This window comes from Dromiciops gliroides, chromosome 1 (assembly GCF_019393635.1).
Source record: "Dromiciops gliroides isolate mDroGli1 chromosome 1, mDroGli1.pri, whole genome shotgun sequence".
Lineage (NCBI taxonomy): Eukaryota > Metazoa > Chordata > Mammalia > Microbiotheria > Microbiotheriidae > Dromiciops > Dromiciops gliroides.
In genome coordinates, this window is record NC_057861.1 from 440,373,278 (window position 1) to 440,391,418 (window position 18,141).

Below are 18,141 nucleotides of genomic sequence, written 5' to 3' on the forward strand. Positions count from 1 at the left end.
AGAGGAAGCTTCCCTATAAAGAATTCCTAATACTAATGAAGTCCGATTTATCTCACCCAACCCACCTCATCCCTCCCCATGCCAAGACAAAACAAAACTATAAAACAGGGCTAATAATGCTGCTACAGAGCTGTTTTGAGAAAAATGTTTCTGTAAAAATTAAAAGTTTTAAAGTTAAAGATATATATGTGTGTATATATATGTATATACATGCATATATATATATATATAAAACTATATAAATTTGAGTTATTATGTAAGATCAGCTCTACACCTTGGGAGCAATTGCCAGGTAGCATATATCTTGATGTTTTACCTAGTCTGTTCTACATTGCTAAACGTCTACAATTCATTTGCTCAGAACACATTTTTGCATAGAAAATGTCATATTAATATGAGTGCATAGCTTCATGTGTAAGATTATGTGTATAAGTTCCATGTGTATATTATTGTAGGTATGTGTGTTCTTTGGCTCATGGAAGCCTGTGTAATCCATTATATGGCTATAATATAGATTTGCAATGAAAAAGAAGTAGAAAGCAATATCCTTTAATACTCGTAATTAAATAAAACAAACAAACAAAAAACTATGGGAAAGTTTTTATTTCTTCTGAATACTAAAGCTTGAGAAAAAGAAGGAAAAATTTTCTCCCCCCTACTTTATTCCATTTGTGAACCAAAAACCACCATCATATATACGGCTGATAAACCCAAAAGTATCTCAGTTAACAGTGGGAAATGTCAATAAATGTTTAGTGAATGGCTGGATTGTCAGGTGGAAGACTGTTAGAAACACAGGGTAAAGTGTGGGGAAGGCATTAGACTAGGGAATGGGATTCTAGAAAAAAAGGTTATTTTGTGAGGAAGGAAGAGGATGGAGATTTTTGTGGAGATTTTGAGTGGCTTTGGGATATTTTCAAGGGCTCTAAAGGGCTGATGGAACTGTTTCTTTATTAGATCTTATTTCAAAACTTGTGGTTTTCATTTTCCTTGAGAAAGATGTACTTCTAATGCTACTTTTATGCTTATCTACCATGATTAAAGTAATTTTTGGATTCCAAATGGGATAAAAAAAGGAAAAGAGACGAGAGAAAGTGATGGAAAAGAGATAAAAAGGGGAAGACAGATGGGGATCGATGAAAATATATGTGTAGGGGCAGCTAGGTAGTGCAGTGGATAAAGCACTGGCCCAGGATTCAAGAGGAACTGAGTTCAAATCTGGCCTCAGACACTTGACAATTACTAGCTGTGTGACCCTGGGCAAATCACTTAACCCTCATTGCCAGGCAAAGGGAAAAAAAAGAAGAGAAAAAGAAAATATATGTGTAAATATTTTTTTTTAAAGATAACTTGTATTAGAATTAACTAAATGATGAGGGGTAAAAAAATCAAGAAAAAGAATACATAGCATGTGTACATGCTTCTTCTGAGTAGGGGGGGAAAGAATGTTATAGAAGAAATTGGAACCAGATTGAAGTAACTGGGGCTGGGGCAGCTAGGTGGCACAGTGGATAGAGTACCAGTCCTAGATTCAGGAGGACCTGAGTTCAAATGCGGCCTCAGACACTTAACACTTACTAGCTGTGTGACCCTGGGCAAGTCACTTAACTCCAATTGCCTCACCAAAAAAAAAAAAATTAAATAACCGGGGTAGTCACTGAATGACTATCTTCTACCATCAATGGTCCTCTGACCCATAGAGGAAAAAAAATGAATGCAATTACACATGTTATCTTAATTTAGAAAAATCAGCCCTCCTGAAAGCCCTGTTGCCAGAACATTGCTGTCATTTGGGTATCCTTGCTTCAGTTATAAACAACTTAGAAATATATACAAAGTAAAGAGATGATTTTAAACTTGGGCTTAAGCCTTCTTCACTGCCCCTAAATACAGGTGTCCTAGCTGTTTGCCAAATTTATTGTTGCTATGTAAAACAAGATAATCTAGACATGCTGTCATATTCCAAATTAAACTTGTTTGACTTGAAGTCTTAATTTAAAACAGTATTTTCTCATGCAATCATATTTTCAACTTCTGGAGATGTCACACAGTTTTACAGTAGCATAGATAAATTAAAGGAAATTAAACAATCTTTTAATGAATTTCTATAATCTCTAGGTGAAAAGCAATTGTTCAATGCACTCATTTCAACGGTAGTGAATAAATAGTTCCTATTAGTTATATCTACATTTTACTATTGTTTTGGTTTTTGTTTATTGGTTGGTTGGTTGGTTGGTTGGTTTTGTTGTTTTTCTGGAGACTAGGTCTCCCTATCTCATCCAGGCTGAAAGTTAAGCAGCCTCTCGTGGGCCTGATCCCACTAATGATCAGCACAGAAGTTTTGATCTGCTCCATTTCTGACCTCGACTAGTTCTTACCCCACTTCAGGTAGTCTCGGGGACCCCTACTCTCAAGGGCTCACTATATTGTTGCCAAATTTGGTGCACACAACTGATTAGCTTACTGCGCTGCAGCTCAAGCTCCCAAACACAAGTGATCCACCAGCCTCACTCAGCCTCCTTTGTAGCCAGGATTTTAGGCATGTGCCACCATGCTTGGCTACACTGTACCTCTGACAAGAATGGAATTTTTTTCAGTTATAATAAATTCAAAAGTAGTAAGGTATTCTTTAGAAATGAAATATACGTATAAGGAAAAACTTATTTTTGGATTCTTAAACCACTGAGGGTAAAAAGACAACATACTTTTGCAATATTCACTTTTATCTTTGTTTTAATACAAACTACCTTTGGATTTTTTTCCATTTTAGGGAAATGAGGATAATCATTAAATAAGCAACACTGCCTAATATCTTTATGAAATATAGTAATAATTTCTTCAAATTTACCTCTTCTCTCATATTTGACTAAACTTTGATTACTTTTTCAAAGGATTATTTTCTCAGTGGTATTCATTTTTTAAAATAAAGTAATATAATCTGATTAAATTGATTATATATGTGAACACGAATTAATCACATAGTTTAGGTTCTGTTAGTAGCCACTGGCATATTCAGGGGCAGTCAAAAGAATCCTTTTACCATTTCCAAGTTATCATGGTCAAGAATAAAGCTCATAATAGAATTTAACAATTCAAAACAAATATTTAACAAAAGAATATACAACATACTCACTTTGGAAATACTGTCCATATCTCCTGAGCCTGAAAAAAAAAAGAAAAAACACACAAAAATCCCTCATTAATATATAAGTAAATTCAACTAAGGTTTACTTTCTTAATTTTAGTATTCTGTGCTTCAAATGCATTTTCATTGCGTACATCCCAAATACTTATCCTCTGTTGGTTGATTCTAAAATAAAAAATCTTTTCTTCCCTAATTTATAGATAGGAGTCACTTTTGGCACATGGTGGCAAATTCATGAATGATTTCTACCCTTGAGGAATAAAACAATAAAAATGAGACTCTCTTGTGGAAGTGAAGACTTCATAGAACAAATATGCCTCGCTTGGTCTGATTTTCAGGTATGTTTCTATCCCTGGATAGATTTTTTTGTTTTATTTTATTAGTCTGGATCTATGATTTCATTGATACAGGAACCATCTAGTGTAGAACCTCACTTCACTGACGCAGTCTGGAAACTCATTTGTAGCTTTACAGGTGAAGCTAGCTGCTAGGTGGCACTTAGAGCTGAAGTAACTTGCCTGAGAAGACCCAATCCTAGAACTAGAACTTGGGTCTTACTCCCTACAAGATCAGTCACCCATCTATTAGAACTTTTAATTTTTTTACAAAAGTAAAATCCTATAGATCTTTGGAGACTAGAAAAGAGACATGACACATAAAACCATGATGAATATTTTCCCACAATAATCAAAATAAAAACTTCCATATTAAACCTTTCACACATACATAAAAGCTTCACAGAATTATTTCATTTTCATAGCCTTTCAAACTTCTATCTTCAAGAGATATTTTGTCTTTATGAAGATACGCAAAAGAAATGAAAAATAATAACAATTAATTTCTTTTTCTGTATGGGGATTAAGAGTTTCTACACAAGCCATTGTTGCAGAATAAGTGGCCCTATAGCAAAAGATGAACCTAACAAAACACTAGTAATTTTTGGTATAATCATTCTAACAGTAGTGTCTAACAATATTATGACTTGTTTTATATATATATATATATATATATATATATATATATATATATATATATATATATATATATATATATATATATATATATATATATATATATATATTTGTGGGGCAATGGGGGTTAGGTGACTTGTCCAGGGTCACACAGCTAGTAAGTGTCAAGTGTCTGAGGCCGGCTTTGAACTTGGGTCCTCCTGAATTCAGGGCTGGAGCTTTATCCACTGTGCCACCTAGCTGCCCCCATGACTTATTTTAAAAGCTAGAAATGAACAGGAACAATACATTTTTTCTGAGTGAGGACATGTATTAATGGATTTTTCTTGATTTTAGTTAGCCACACTGAAAGAAACTATCTACCAAATACAAGTGAAGCTTCTGCAAATTGTTTCTAGTCTAATGAAGATTATAACTAAGAATATGTTTGTAGCTATCATATAAAATACTTTATTAATAAGCTCACTACTAATAAAACTCATTAATTAAAAAGCAAAGTGATGGGAAAAGAAATGTAGTACTTTGTAATAAATGAAAGTTATCTTTGATACTTCCATGAATTTGCGATCTCATTCATCACTGTGGGTGCTGTTACCAACAACAGAGACCTCAAACTGACTGTGTTTTCATTGAGTGACTCTTGTTCATGTCTTCCCTTAAATCCTTCAAAGGGCATTCATGAAATGTGTATGTGTGGAGGATGCTAATCTACATCTCTTGACACTGCAAGGATACCATTAAAGGCAGGAGGGCTGGCAATTAGCCAGTGTCCCTCTCTACATATATACCTCTTCCTGGTCATTCATTTTTCTGATAATGTTCTCTATGCCACCTCCCCCACTTGCAGCCTACTCACGAATATGGTGTGTCTATTGACCTTTTGGTGACCCATAACTTAAATTCTCTGGAGCCTGTGGTATATTACATGGAATACCAATATGGTTGAAGCCATAAAGCATCACCAGAAAATTCTTGAATTTATAAAAGATAGGCCTTTGAGGGGAAGCTTGGGTTCATTAAAAGCACTCACTCTGTAGTTTCTCAAGGGCAATGTGGCCCATTCTACTCCTCCTACTCATTTATGAGCCCAGTTCATTTTCCATCCCAAGTAGCTGTCTAAGGACTATGTATCATGGGGTTGTCCATCCAGATATAAATTATACTCCGGAAAACAAGCACACTATAAATGTTTTGATATCCGGGCAAACGGGTAGCTGTGCATCCTTAAAAAATAAAGACATTCGCAACTATCAATACATTGTAAATAACATACTGTCTCCCCTACTCTTCCAACAACCTCCTTGTGAGACAGCAAAGGAACCTGAGGCTTAAGCTTTGAGTTTTCATGGTATAAAACTGACTGTCAAAATTCTTCATGGCTAGTTGTTTGAAGCAAATTATAGGACTGGTCAAAACAAATGAAGATAGCGCCACCTCTATGCTCTGTTCAATTGTTTTCAGTCATGACCTCATTTGGGGTTTTCTTGGCAAAGATACTGGAGTGGTTTGCCATTTCCTTCTTCAGCTCATTTTTAAAGATGAGGAACTGAGGCTAACAGGGTTAAGTGACTTACCCAGGGTCACAAAGGTAGTAAGTGTCTGAGGCCAGACTTGAAATGAAGAAGATGAGTTTTCCTGACTTCAGGTCTGGTATTCTACCCAATGAGCAACCTAGGTGTCCCAAGTTGTGTTATATTGCTAATAACAATGATTTTCATGTAGCTTAGTGCTTTAAAATGAACAAATCACTTGACTTATAATATCTCACCTAAGCATAAAAAACAACTCTGTGAAGTAGATACTATAGGTATTATCCCCTTTTATAGATGAAGAAACTAAGATCTAGACAGGTTAAGTGGTGAATTTACATCATACCCATCTTGCTTCCATTGTTATGACACCAACACATTCTCAGAGCTCTGATCAGTGTTGATCCACAACTCTAAGAGGTGAATTGCATCACTGGCCTCATTATCACAGAGCACTGGGTTCTATTCTAGGTTCCCTCCATTCCTATATCATAAACTTATTCCCCTTGCATCTTAGAGTTGTTTTAAAATGTATATTTTTTAAAATTTTCAAGTAAAACATATTTTTAAATTAATTTATCCTTCACATTGATCTTCATTTGTTTATTTTTAAAATTTAAAAACCCCCAACCTCCCCATTAGCTATGTCTAGAAATATGTTTCCCTCTACATTTTAAGTTCATCACTTTTCTGTGATATGTACAGAATGGACAGCACCACGTGAAACCATGCTGCAGGTAATGCTTGTAACTCTGGTTCAGTAAACAAGTACTCCCAAAGTCTTTCATTAACTTAAATGAATTCAGGCCAATGAACATTTATTGATCACTTGGTGTTTTTTTTTTTTTAAACAAGGAAATGTGGCATCCCAAAACAAGAGAATTTACTCATTATAATGATAAAAGAAATATGCAGAAAAGAAAGGATGACTTTATTTGTGTAACTATGAGCTAATCAAATCACTTGACCTGACTCTCAGTTTTCTTATCTGCAGATCCTTCTGGGATCCCTTGTAGCTGTCACACTGGGTGCATTTAGTGTCTCCTATCCCAGTTAAGCACATTTCTGGATAACCAATGTAACCGCTACTATCGCCACCATATTTTCTGTCTTTGTTTTTGCTTTTAATCGTATCTGCAGTGCTCAGTATGGTGCCTTGCACATAGTAAACACTTAATAAATGTTTGTTTCCACACTATGAATTTGATAGGTAACTGAGAAAGTGACAAGTTGTGGTTAGTCTTGGATAAAAACGGTGCCATTTAGGGTTTGTTAAAATGTCTGGAGAATTGCCCCAAATGGCAAGTTTTAAGTCATTCTATATATTCTTTGCATAGTTGAACTTAAGGAGCTCCTGGTAAGTGGAAGAAACCTGTCACTGTCCCAATTTAGGAGAGGCTTAAAGAGAGAGAAGGTATATCTGATAGGAATGAATCAGAGTAATCACCGAAACCGAAAGAATACAGCTCCTCATTGACACTAGCTTTAAAGAACTCTTACATCCCCATTGTTTATAATTCTGTATCTCTTCACCTTGAGAAGGCCATCCATACTCATCCACTTCTCCTCTCACTCTCTTCATAACTCTCTGCAATCTGGCTGCCAACCTTTCCATTAAACTGAAACTGTTCTCTCCAAAGTTACCAACTATTTAATCAACAAAGCCAATGGCCTATTCTGAAATCTCATCCTTCTTAACATCTTTGCAGCATCTGACGTGGTTGGTCACCCTCTTCTCTCTCAATGGGTTTTTACCAACACTGTTCTCTCCTGCTCATCTGACCTCTCCTCAGGATCCTTTGTTGGTTTTTCATCCATGTTCTAGCCATGAACTGTGGTTAAGTTACCCAAGGTCCTACCACAGGCCCTCTTCTCTTTTTCCTTTATGCCGTTTCACTTGGCCATCTCCTCACCTTTCATGAATTCAAGCGTCATTTCTCTGCAGATGTTTGCTAGATCTTTTTGTCCAGGCCCAGTCTCTCTCGTGAGCTATTGACCCACATCACTGATGTCTTTTGGACATCTCAAAGTGTATCTCAGACTCAACATGTGTGTCCATTTCCTAACTTTCCTATCAGCGTTAAGGGCACTATGAACCTCCCAGCTATGTTGGCTTACAACTGCAGTGCCATCTTCAACACCTCACTGGCACAACATAGCCAATCCATGGCTAAATCTTACTGTTTCTACCTGCACCTCTCTCATATACATCTGCATTACCTCTTGCCAGGACTCTTACAATAGGTTTGTAATTGGTCCTCCTGACTCCACTCTCTCCCCTCTCCAATTCCTCTTCCACTCAGATGTCAAAGTGATTTCCCTGAACAAGGTCTAGCTATTGTGCAGTCCTTATTAAATAAACCCCAGGGGTTCCCTTTTATCTTCCAGGATTAAATAGAAAAGATCCACTTTTTGTATTTAATTCACAACCTGGCCCTTCCTAGCATTTCTGTCTTATCATGCTTTTCTCTACCTCCTATACTCTATGATCCAGCCACAGTGGGCTTGCTCTTCCTCGCACAGGACACTCCACCCCAACTTTGAAGCTGCCATCTATCTCCCATGCCCAGAATGTTGTCTTCACCTTTACCTTCTAGTTTCTTTAGTTTCCTTCAGGACTTAGCACAAATTTCCCTCACCCCTCACCCCAACCTTGCAGGAAGCCTCCGTTTTTAGCATGGCCTTCCTTCTACTCTTTATATCTCACATGCTTATCACCTCCATTAGAAGTTGAGCTTGTGTGGGGGGGGTGGCTAGGTGGCACAGTGGATAAAGCACCAGCCTTGGATTCAGGAGGACTTGAGTTCAAATCCAGCCTCAGAAACTTGGCACTTACTAGTTGTGTGACCCTGGGCAAATCATTTAACTCTCACTGCCCAGTCAACAGCAACAAAAAGGTATCAGAATGTGAGCTTTTTTGAGGTAAAGAACCATTTTATCTTGCGTTGTTTCTCCAGCACTTAGCACAATGCCTGGTGCATAGTTAGTGCTTAATGAATGCTTGCTAACTAACTAAGCAAAGTTGAAATCAAAACATTGTTTTCTTGTAGCTATTGAGATGACCCAAGTTTTAAGAATCCTTATACTTTTCAAATTTGCTATTTGTTACAGGGGCAGCTAGGTGGCCCAGTGGATAAAGTTCCAGGTCTGGAGTCTGGAAGATTCATCTTCCTGAGTTCCACTCTGGACTCAGACACTTACCAGCTCCGTGACCCTGGGCAAGTGACTTAACCCTGTTGCCTCAGTTTCCTCCTATGTAAACCAAGCTGGAGAAGGAAATGGCAAACCACTAGAGTATCTTTGCCAAGAAAACCCCAAGTGGGGTCATGGAGAGTAGGACATGACTGAAAAATGACTTGACTGAATTTGTTTGCTACCGAGTGGACATGGTCCCCTAAAGGTGTACTCTCACACAGAAACAACAGGAAGGATTAAAGCAATTATTTATTCTGTACCTATAGTCTGCTACCTGCCTATAGAGAGATGGGAGGCATGCTTCAGCATCATTTCTCTGAAGTCATTACTTGCCAGTTTCATTGATCAGAATTCTGTAGTTTTTCATGTTTTTTTTCTTCCTTTTACATTGCTGTCATCATCGTGTAAACAGTTCTTATTCTGCTTACTTTGCTCTGGGGACTCGCTTTTCTTATGGTCTCTCTTTTAAAAAAAACTATTAAAAGTGCTAAGATATGTATGTTTAGGACCTTTCATTTTTCAAAGTGTGCTAAAACTATAAGCAATATTTTTCTTCAAAAATCACATAGGTGATTCTGATTGTGACAGGATGATCTGTGGAATATGACAAAAAGATGTAGTTCCCAGTGGAATTCAGTTGTCATGGGGACATCAATATCTCTTGAGAAACTACAGGATTTATCAATTCTATTCACATAGCTGCTAATGTGGGGTTTTTTCCCTTCTGTGTAGCAATATGTAATATGTTCAGCATGAAAAATCCTCAGATTCCCACATTTTGAGTCTACTGCTAGGATTTTAGTCACTGTGATTAAATTTTTGGAGTATGTATTCAGAAAGACACACTTTTACATTTAAAGAATTACCACTTAAAGTTTAAGTGGCATTTCTCTATCTATATTTATACGTGTAGTTAAAAGCTCCCAGACCTTTTCTTCCATGTGCTAGTCAAAGGTCCACTGACCAGAGAGCCAGAGACAGATCAGGTTTGAGAATATTGTAAGATCCTTCTAACCTTAAGCTAAGGTGAAAACAGTATCTTTATTTAAGGTTTCTTTACTTGCTACTCTGTTGTATATTAGGCACAGAATAATAATATGGAGGCTGTGAATTCATTAGCTACCCTGAAAGTGGTTCCTAAATACTTCAATGGATCCCACTGATGTGGGCATTTCTGCCCTTGGTGCTGATTGCAACTTTGTGCCTGATCTTATACTGTGCAATTTAATGTTTTACTGTAGTAATAACTGATACTATGTAATGCTTTAACATTTACAATCCTTTTAAATACATTATCTAATGTGAGTTTCCCAAGAATTTAACAGATGGGAAAACATTCTGGGAAGTTAAATGACTTGTGCACAGTCCTTCAGTTAAAAGAAGTCCGAAGAAGTAATTGAATACATCTTTCTTTTCCCAAGTCCTGTGCTTTATCCACTGTGCCCTAAATGGGTTTTTCTTCTTATTATTATTGTACTTCTGGGCTTTTTCTTTATTCTGGTTTTCTCTCATCTCCTCTCTGGTATCTCTTTTCAGGTGGCAAGAACAACTGGAAACCATGTTGTTCAGTTGTTTTTCAGTCCTGTCTGACTCTCCATGTCCCCATTTGGGGTTCTCTTGGAAAAAGATACTAGAGTGGTTTGCCATTTTCTTCTCTAGCTCATTTTACAGATGAGGAAACTGAGGAAAACAGGGTCAAGCGACTTGCCTGGGCTCACACATCTAGTAAGTGTCTGAAGCTGGATCTGAACTCAGGAAGATGAGTCTTCCTGACTCACCACCTAGCTGCCCCCTGAGAATCATGAAGCTCAATAAAAAATACTCATTATCAGCACCAAATGATTCAGTAGAAAGGGTGTTGGAGTCAGAGCTCCTGGGTTTCCAAATTGGCTCTGGCACGAACTACCTGTGTGACCTTAGCCAAGTCATTTAGGGTTTCCATAAAATGAGGGGTTTGTTCTAAATGGCCTCTAAGTTTCCTTCTCAATGTAAATTGATGATCCTGTCATATCAGCAAATAGTTATGGAGTGCTGGTATGGTTCCTTATGTGTTCTGGTGAGCAGAGCTTTCTTGGCGCTTTGACACTTCTGTCCTTCTGGTATCTCAGCCATGTAGGTCCTCTATCCCAAGCTACAGATCACAACCCATTCCTGCCTTCTTGGCCTGGGGGCCTCCTGTCCACCAGCCTTCCAAAGATCCTTCTTAGAAGATCCTCTCAATGTACTTACTGGAAATTTGTTACTCAATGTACCCCATATTAACGAGTACATTCCCAAGAATCTGAACAGAATAAAAAGAACTGATTGTTCAGGCTACTCTGAATGGGATTTAATTTTTCTCCGACGATTCAAAAGTTAAATCAGGGTCTTGCATTGCCTCAAGATCATCATTAGGAACATCCTTGGCCACCGTACTGGGCAAGCACAGAAGTTCAGGCTCACAGAGTTCTACAGCTGATAAAGTGCTTGTTGATAGGATTTAAAGGGTTGTAAAAAAAAAAGTTGCTGACACGTGTAACAATATAATATCATATTATGTAATGTGATAAATAAATATACTGATTTGTCCTTAGGATAATACAACCTGTAATACTTGGCTTTTAAAAAGGGTTTTAAAAAATCTCATTTTCCAAGTAAAAAATTTATAAGCATAAATTCACAGTTATTTTATTCAAAGGAATTTCATGGAGAGAGTATACATTTTAATTCTCAAAATAGCCTGGTGAAAAAGGTAAATGATAATTAACTACTTCACTTTATGTACAAAGAAAATGAAGAATATATAGGTAATGGGACTTTTCAGGGTAAAAGAGAGTCAAAGAATGCAACTCAGAAATGAGTATTGAGATTTTGTTGGCCTTCTAGTAGGAGTCATTGTTGATCTTAATTATTAAAAAGATGGTTGTTAGTTATTAATTAGTTAAATTGGATAAAAATTTGTTTAAAAGTATATAATTAGTCAATAAAAAGGATGAGTTATTTTAAAATGGTCACTGTTGATATTAGTTATTAAAAAGAACATATGCAATTGGTATTTAACCAATATTTCTTTGGCTATAAATTTAAGATTAGACATATTTTAATAGATTAAAATAAACAACTGTGAATCTGTGATTAGATTTGAACACCTTAACTGTTTCATATATTCAGGTAAAACTTAGACACCATACCAAAAATCAGGCATCATGATCCAGAATATGTTAACAGCTTGCATTAAGAACTGCAATGACAGTAAATATTATATTTAACTTCCTTACCTAAAGATCCATTCATGTGATGTGACTCCATTCCTCCTAATCCACCCATTGGACCATCTGACCCTGGGCCCATTGGAAACTATTTTAAAGAACAAAAACAAGTGATAATAAATTTAAAAGCTTAAGTTAAAGTGTGGATATAGCTTGGTCCTCAATAATCAGGTATCTGTTAATGAAGAGCTCTGAGGAGGAACACACACATGCTTCACTTAAAATTATAATTTGCAGTGCTTTCTGCCAATGTTCTTCCACCTTGAGTTTCATGTTATTCCTTAGACAGAGAGTCACTTAAGGACAAGGACTATGTCATCTAACTTTGCAACTGCTACAGTGTTTTGCACATGTAGTAAACCAGTCAATTAAAAAGCATTTATTAAGCACCCAGTGTATACTGGCACTGGGCTGAGTGCTGGGGATTTGAAAACATAAATTAAGTAATCAAGGGGTGAATATTGATTAGAAAACATGCACACATAAGAATACATCTCCGTGGCAGCAAAGTGGCATAATGCCTACAGTGCTGGACTTGATCCTGAGCAAATCGCTTCATCTCTCTGTACCCTAGTTTACTCATCTACAAAATGGAAATAATAATAGCACCTATCTCCCAGGTTGTTTAAGTTAAATCTCATTTTTAATGATGATACTTGTACCAGCTATCTTACAAGGCTATTGTGAAGATCCAATGAGATCATGGAAGTAACAAACACTATAATCTTTAAATAAAGTACTTTGTCAGTATCAGCTAGGATCCTATGATTGATTATTACTGTAAATAACTGGAACTGAGACTATAAAATAATGCCTTGCCATTATCTCATTAAGGATGAGATAATATTTGTAAAGCACTTTGCAAACCTTAAAGTAGGCTATTATTATCATCACAATATAAAAATAAGTATTCATAAAATATAAGCAAACACATCAAGGTAATTGGGGGAGGAAGCACTATCAGCTGGGAAGATCAAGAAATGTCTGGTGCTTTCCCTAATCCCTCCTCCCAATGCTGGTTATTACCATAATCAGATTAGAAATTTATCATGCAGATCTGAGAGATGGAATGTAAAAAGTACAGAGTCTTATTGAATTGTGAACATTTTTATGTTTGGAAGATTTCTTCCTACAGGTATGTGCATTTATATGAATGTAATATTCTAGAATAACAAATGCTTGGATAATCCCAAATTCTCTGCTTTTAAAAATCCTGATGGGATTTAATTTTCATGTTAAATGAAATAGAATTTATAATCTGCATCTCCAGAACAAGAGAATAGAATGTGGGCCTAAAAGATGTGGTTGACTTGCGTCAACAAGGGTTCTTTCCAAGCACTATGCCAGCATCAGCACTGACACATCCAATTTCCTGGTATATACAACCACTGGCATGGCAATATTTTATAGTCTCAGTTCCAATTACTTACAGTAATAATAATAGAATCATAGCTGGTACTTACAGCTTTATTTAAAGTTTATAAAAAGTGTTACATCCATGATCTCATTTCTTTTACACGTTATACCTCACATTCTTGCTCTAAAGATGAAGAATATTTTTTAAAATTAGGTACCTGTTAAGCTCACAATTACAACTGTTTGCTCTATGAGATCTAATGATCTCACTTGATCCTCACAATAACCTTGTTAAGATAGCTTGTATAAATATTATTATCCCCATTTTACAGATGAGGAAACTGAGGCTAAGAATGGCAACGTGATTCACCCAAGATCACAAAAGAAGGGGGTGATGGAGCTAGACCTCTTTTGGCCCTGGCTCCTACTACATGGTTCTCGATTCCTAGAATATAGGTGCTGGGAGAGACCAGTCTGGGCCAGGTGACCCTTTTAAAAATTTGTTCTAATGACCTACTTTCCTTTTGAATAAACCATCCATTTTAAAAACAGAATTTAAACATAACATAGAGTTTGAAGTTTAACTCAAGCTCACTACTGGACAAGCTATGGGTCCTGATTTTACTCAAACGGGGCCCATTCCTCTATTCCTGTGTCATTTAAACAAATAGGACCTAGATTCCTTAATCTCATGGCACATATTGTTATCCTACTTAAGAACATGTCGGCTAATAATAATCTTTCCAGTGTGCAAGAGGAAAAAACAAGTCATCACTACATGAAAAAAAAATTAGTAACTCTAAAATTGCTTGCCTCAATTATTTCAATTTATCCAGAATTTCTGATTTTGCCATGATATAATTAGTAAGCAGAGAGCATTAATAACTTGTTTAATTCTAAATTATATTCAAATGCCACCTTTATAAAATTTCTTTTGTCTATTCAATGTGCCAATAGGGCAGGATTCATAGAATTTCACAAGTCTTTTTGTTCAACTTAATTAGAGAATTTGAAGAAAATTTCATTTTCTTCTGGTAGCTTTCTCTAGATTTCATAGAATCTTCAAAAGAATTGATTTTGCAAATCTGAAGGACTTATTGTACTCTCAAGAAAAACTAATAATAGATTCATACTTACATTAGGTCTGTTGGGTCCAGGAGGTACTGCATTCATTAGAGTATACATGTTGTCTCCAGAATTGGTAGAATCTGAAACAAAATATTAGCTCATTAATATCCTTCCTTATTATCAAGACTAGTGAAAGACTGTAAATGTTTGGACATGCTTTCAGCGGCATCATCTAAAACGGGCATTAGTAAGGCCTGTTAACAAATGGGTGCCAGTCAATGTTTTTCAGCTGATTTGAGAATTCAATCCCAAAAGCCTATAGATAGGCAGTGACTTGGAGAAGTGAGACAATTATTTGCATGTCTCTGGCTAAAAAAGCAACTACTACTTGAGAAGTCTATAAAATTGAGGTAAAACTATTTGTTCTCATTGAATTAACTACATACTCAACTTAATTCTCCACTTCATTGACTATATGCAGATATAGCCCAAATTTCCTAAAGCCAGAGTGGTTCTATTGAGTCTCTCATCTCCCCTCAGGCTCTGAGAATGGTCCTTTTTTCTTTCAATTTATTCAAATAATTAGCAAGAGCTGGAGGAATCCTCTGGCTTATTTCCAAGACAAGGACAAGAGCTAGCCTATACAATCTGAATATAAACAAATCACCTGACTTAAGTGTAGGACACCTTCCAACACAGCTTGATCTCACATATGTGGTACTTTTAAAAAATGTGTTGTCTATGCATGTAAGTATAAAGGATAACTATACCTCACATTATAGTAGCAGCATTACTTTTAAAACATTGATATTTAATGACAACTCATTCTCTAGGTTTCTGTAAATTCAAATGGATAATTTTGTGAATAAGGTGTAGAAATCTTGGAATTTCTTCTAAGAACAACCATTAACTATGTAATACTGCCCTATATTAATGGATTTATTGTGCCCATAGATTCGTTAATTCTATGTGAACTGGTTCAGTGTTGAAGGCAGAAATTACTTAGCACTGTGGCAGTAGCTGTGTCAATAGCTGGCTGAAGGCTTTTAACCTGGAAGTTACGGTCCCACTTCTTTGCCTACAATTGTGGCAAGAAGATGGTATGAAAAAATTTCTGTTTCCTTCTTTACCAACAGTGAATAAGGATCTGAAGACATATAAAGCCTCTTCACATTCCTGCACTTATTTCAGTGCCACCAGACCCGAAGGTTTACTGGCTATCCTTGAAGCAGACTTGTGACTCCTTTGGACACAGTCGTGCAGCTGTGTTTGTTGTCTGAGTATTTGAATTTTTCTTTTGGATTGGTGTACCAAGACCCCCCCCCCCCCAAATATCTAAAATGCACAATCCAAGTAACCCTTTAATTTGTTAAGGAAAATTTTTACCTACTAAATATTTTTTTAAAGTAAAACATTGTATTGCTTAAGAAAAAGATATTGAAAAGACCTTTGTAAAGTTTAGCACCCTTGGTCTTTGGGTAGGATTAAAAGGGAAATGAACTGTATAGTGTAAAGGCAGGTGTAGAGGGCAACAAATCAATATATATTCCAAGTTTCTATGAGGTGAAAAGAAGAGTGAGAGGATTTCTTTTTCACTCCTTCATCATTTTTGTGTGTAACCAATGTGATACCAGAGGGAGAGGAATAAGGTCAGTATCTCTGATCAGGGATTCTGTGCATCTACCCTGGAAATGGCATTGCAGAGTGGGTCACTCATCTGTTCTCTAGTGAGTAACTTTCCTCTGACCACAGATGAAAGGAGAGAATTTGGGAGTGGGAATCTGGGGTCACAGACCACCAGTAACCTCCCAGGCCCTAACTAACTGGACCTGTTATTGTCTAGTACCTGCTGTGTCCTGGGTTACTACATGATAGTTAAGAGGTTATGTATACCACATATGGAAGGCAGAGCTGCAAAAGAGATAGCCAGCTTTGAGACCTGGGAGGTCTGGAAGTTTAAGTCCCACCTTTCAATGCTCTGAGTAACTCTCTAAGAATTAAAGGTGCCAACCTGTATTGGTATAGAGAATTTCCTCACCTGGGAGTTCCCTATATAGTAGTCTCTATTCCCTATCTTGAGGTGTCACACAGTGACAAATTAATGAAAGACTGTGGAAATACTTATACATGTTTTTTACCCAGGATACATGTGTAGGTATGTGTGTATCTCACAAGGTTTTATTTTTCTCTGTTCTTTATAAAAACATATTATCATGCAATATGAACCTTATAATTGAAAGTTAATTGAACCAAGGCCATTTAACAAGGCCAATACCTAAGGCATGGTCAGTAAGATTCACTCATGTCTTTCTGTATTCATTGAACTTTGCAGTGTTCTCTTTGGGGAAGTTCTGAGTAGAGATCCATGAAAGACTTTGTTTGCCTTTGGGATAACTCCAATTAATTCCTCCCAAAATGATAATGAATATAAGCATTTACGATATACTATTTCAACCTCATTTCAAACTTTTCTAATATGGTATATTTCTGTGACCTAATAATTTATAAAATTTAATGTGTTTTAAAATTCTTAAAAGTAATAGTAATTTAAAGTATTGTCACATTTGATTTTATAAAATTAAAAAAATTAACAAACGTATTAGTTGAAAAAAATTTTTTTTAAAAACCCTTCTGATTTACTTTAGTAAATTTAGTATATTTTGTATATCACTTGGCTTTAGTGACTAACTAATCCTTGTGGTGAGTGGCCTACATCAGAAGGGTCAAACTCTCTCACTGAAAGTGGCCTTCAAAACTCCTTAACTTTGAACTAAATTAAACTGTTAATTGAGAAATGTTTACCAAACTAAATAAAAATACACTGCAACATAGATAATGTTCATTTGTGGTTTTCTAAGTTAATACCCACAGGGCTGCATGCATCCTTAGGCCTGAAATATTTGGGAGGGATGTCCCATTTGTAGTTATACAGCTATATGGGTCTATAAACTGCTGGGTATCTGAAAGCATCACTCCCTTTTTGGTGGCAATTTCATGAATTGGGAGACTTGGATTAAATCTTTTATTTTTACTCAACAAATTTTTCTAAAAGTTCTATAAAGAATGTTTTTCATGCTGGTAGTTTAGCAATTTTTAAAATAAATATCTTATTAAAGGATTTAAATTGGAAAATTAAAAAGAAAACTATAATGGACTGATCCATTTACATAGATATTTAAAGTTAAAATATTAGAATCATAATATTTTAAGAGCTAAAAGTCACCTCTGAGATAGTACAAGCCCCTCATTTTACATTTGAGAAAACCATGACCCACAGTGGCTTAAGTTAATTGCTCAATAGCTCACAAATATTGAGTATAACAAATATTTTCTTAGTACTTAACTTAAAATAAAAACAGTAACTAAAGGGCACAGTTGACTGCTACCCATACAATTCTTCTATAAGAGATGAGAGGCAATTACTATTTAGTAGCAAGTTAAATTTTATGAATTTACTCTATGTGGTCATTTGTATTCCAATACCTGCTGGACTAGGCATGATGGGAGTTCCTGGTGGCCCTCCACCTCCTGGAGGACCCTAAAACAATTATGAAAAATATTCAGTGAAAAGAAAGGTATCTCATTAATAACACCACCACCACAGAATAAAGGTTATGTTTGTCTTTGCA

The 18,141-nt window shown here is 36.1% G+C and overlaps 1 protein-coding gene across 4 annotated transcripts in view; it reads right to left on the minus strand.

The window, feature by feature from the left end:
- SSBP2 (single stranded DNA binding protein 2) overlaps positions 1-18,141 on the minus strand; it is a 417,804-nt gene that overhangs the window by 26,007 nt on the left and 373,656 nt on the right. For all 4 annotated transcript variants that reach the window (XM_043988504.1, XM_043988494.1, XM_043988488.1 and 1 more), the window contains 4 exons: positions 17,996-18,050; positions 14,582-14,652; positions 12,098-12,176; positions 3,134-3,162 (listed from right to left, as the gene is read on the minus strand). In XM_043988504.1, the coding sequence (XP_043844439.1) occupies positions 3,134-3,162; positions 12,098-12,176; positions 14,582-14,652; positions 17,996-18,050 (234 nt within the window). The remainder of the gene's footprint in view (positions 1-3,133; positions 3,163-12,097; positions 12,177-14,581; positions 14,653-17,995; positions 18,051-18,141) is intronic.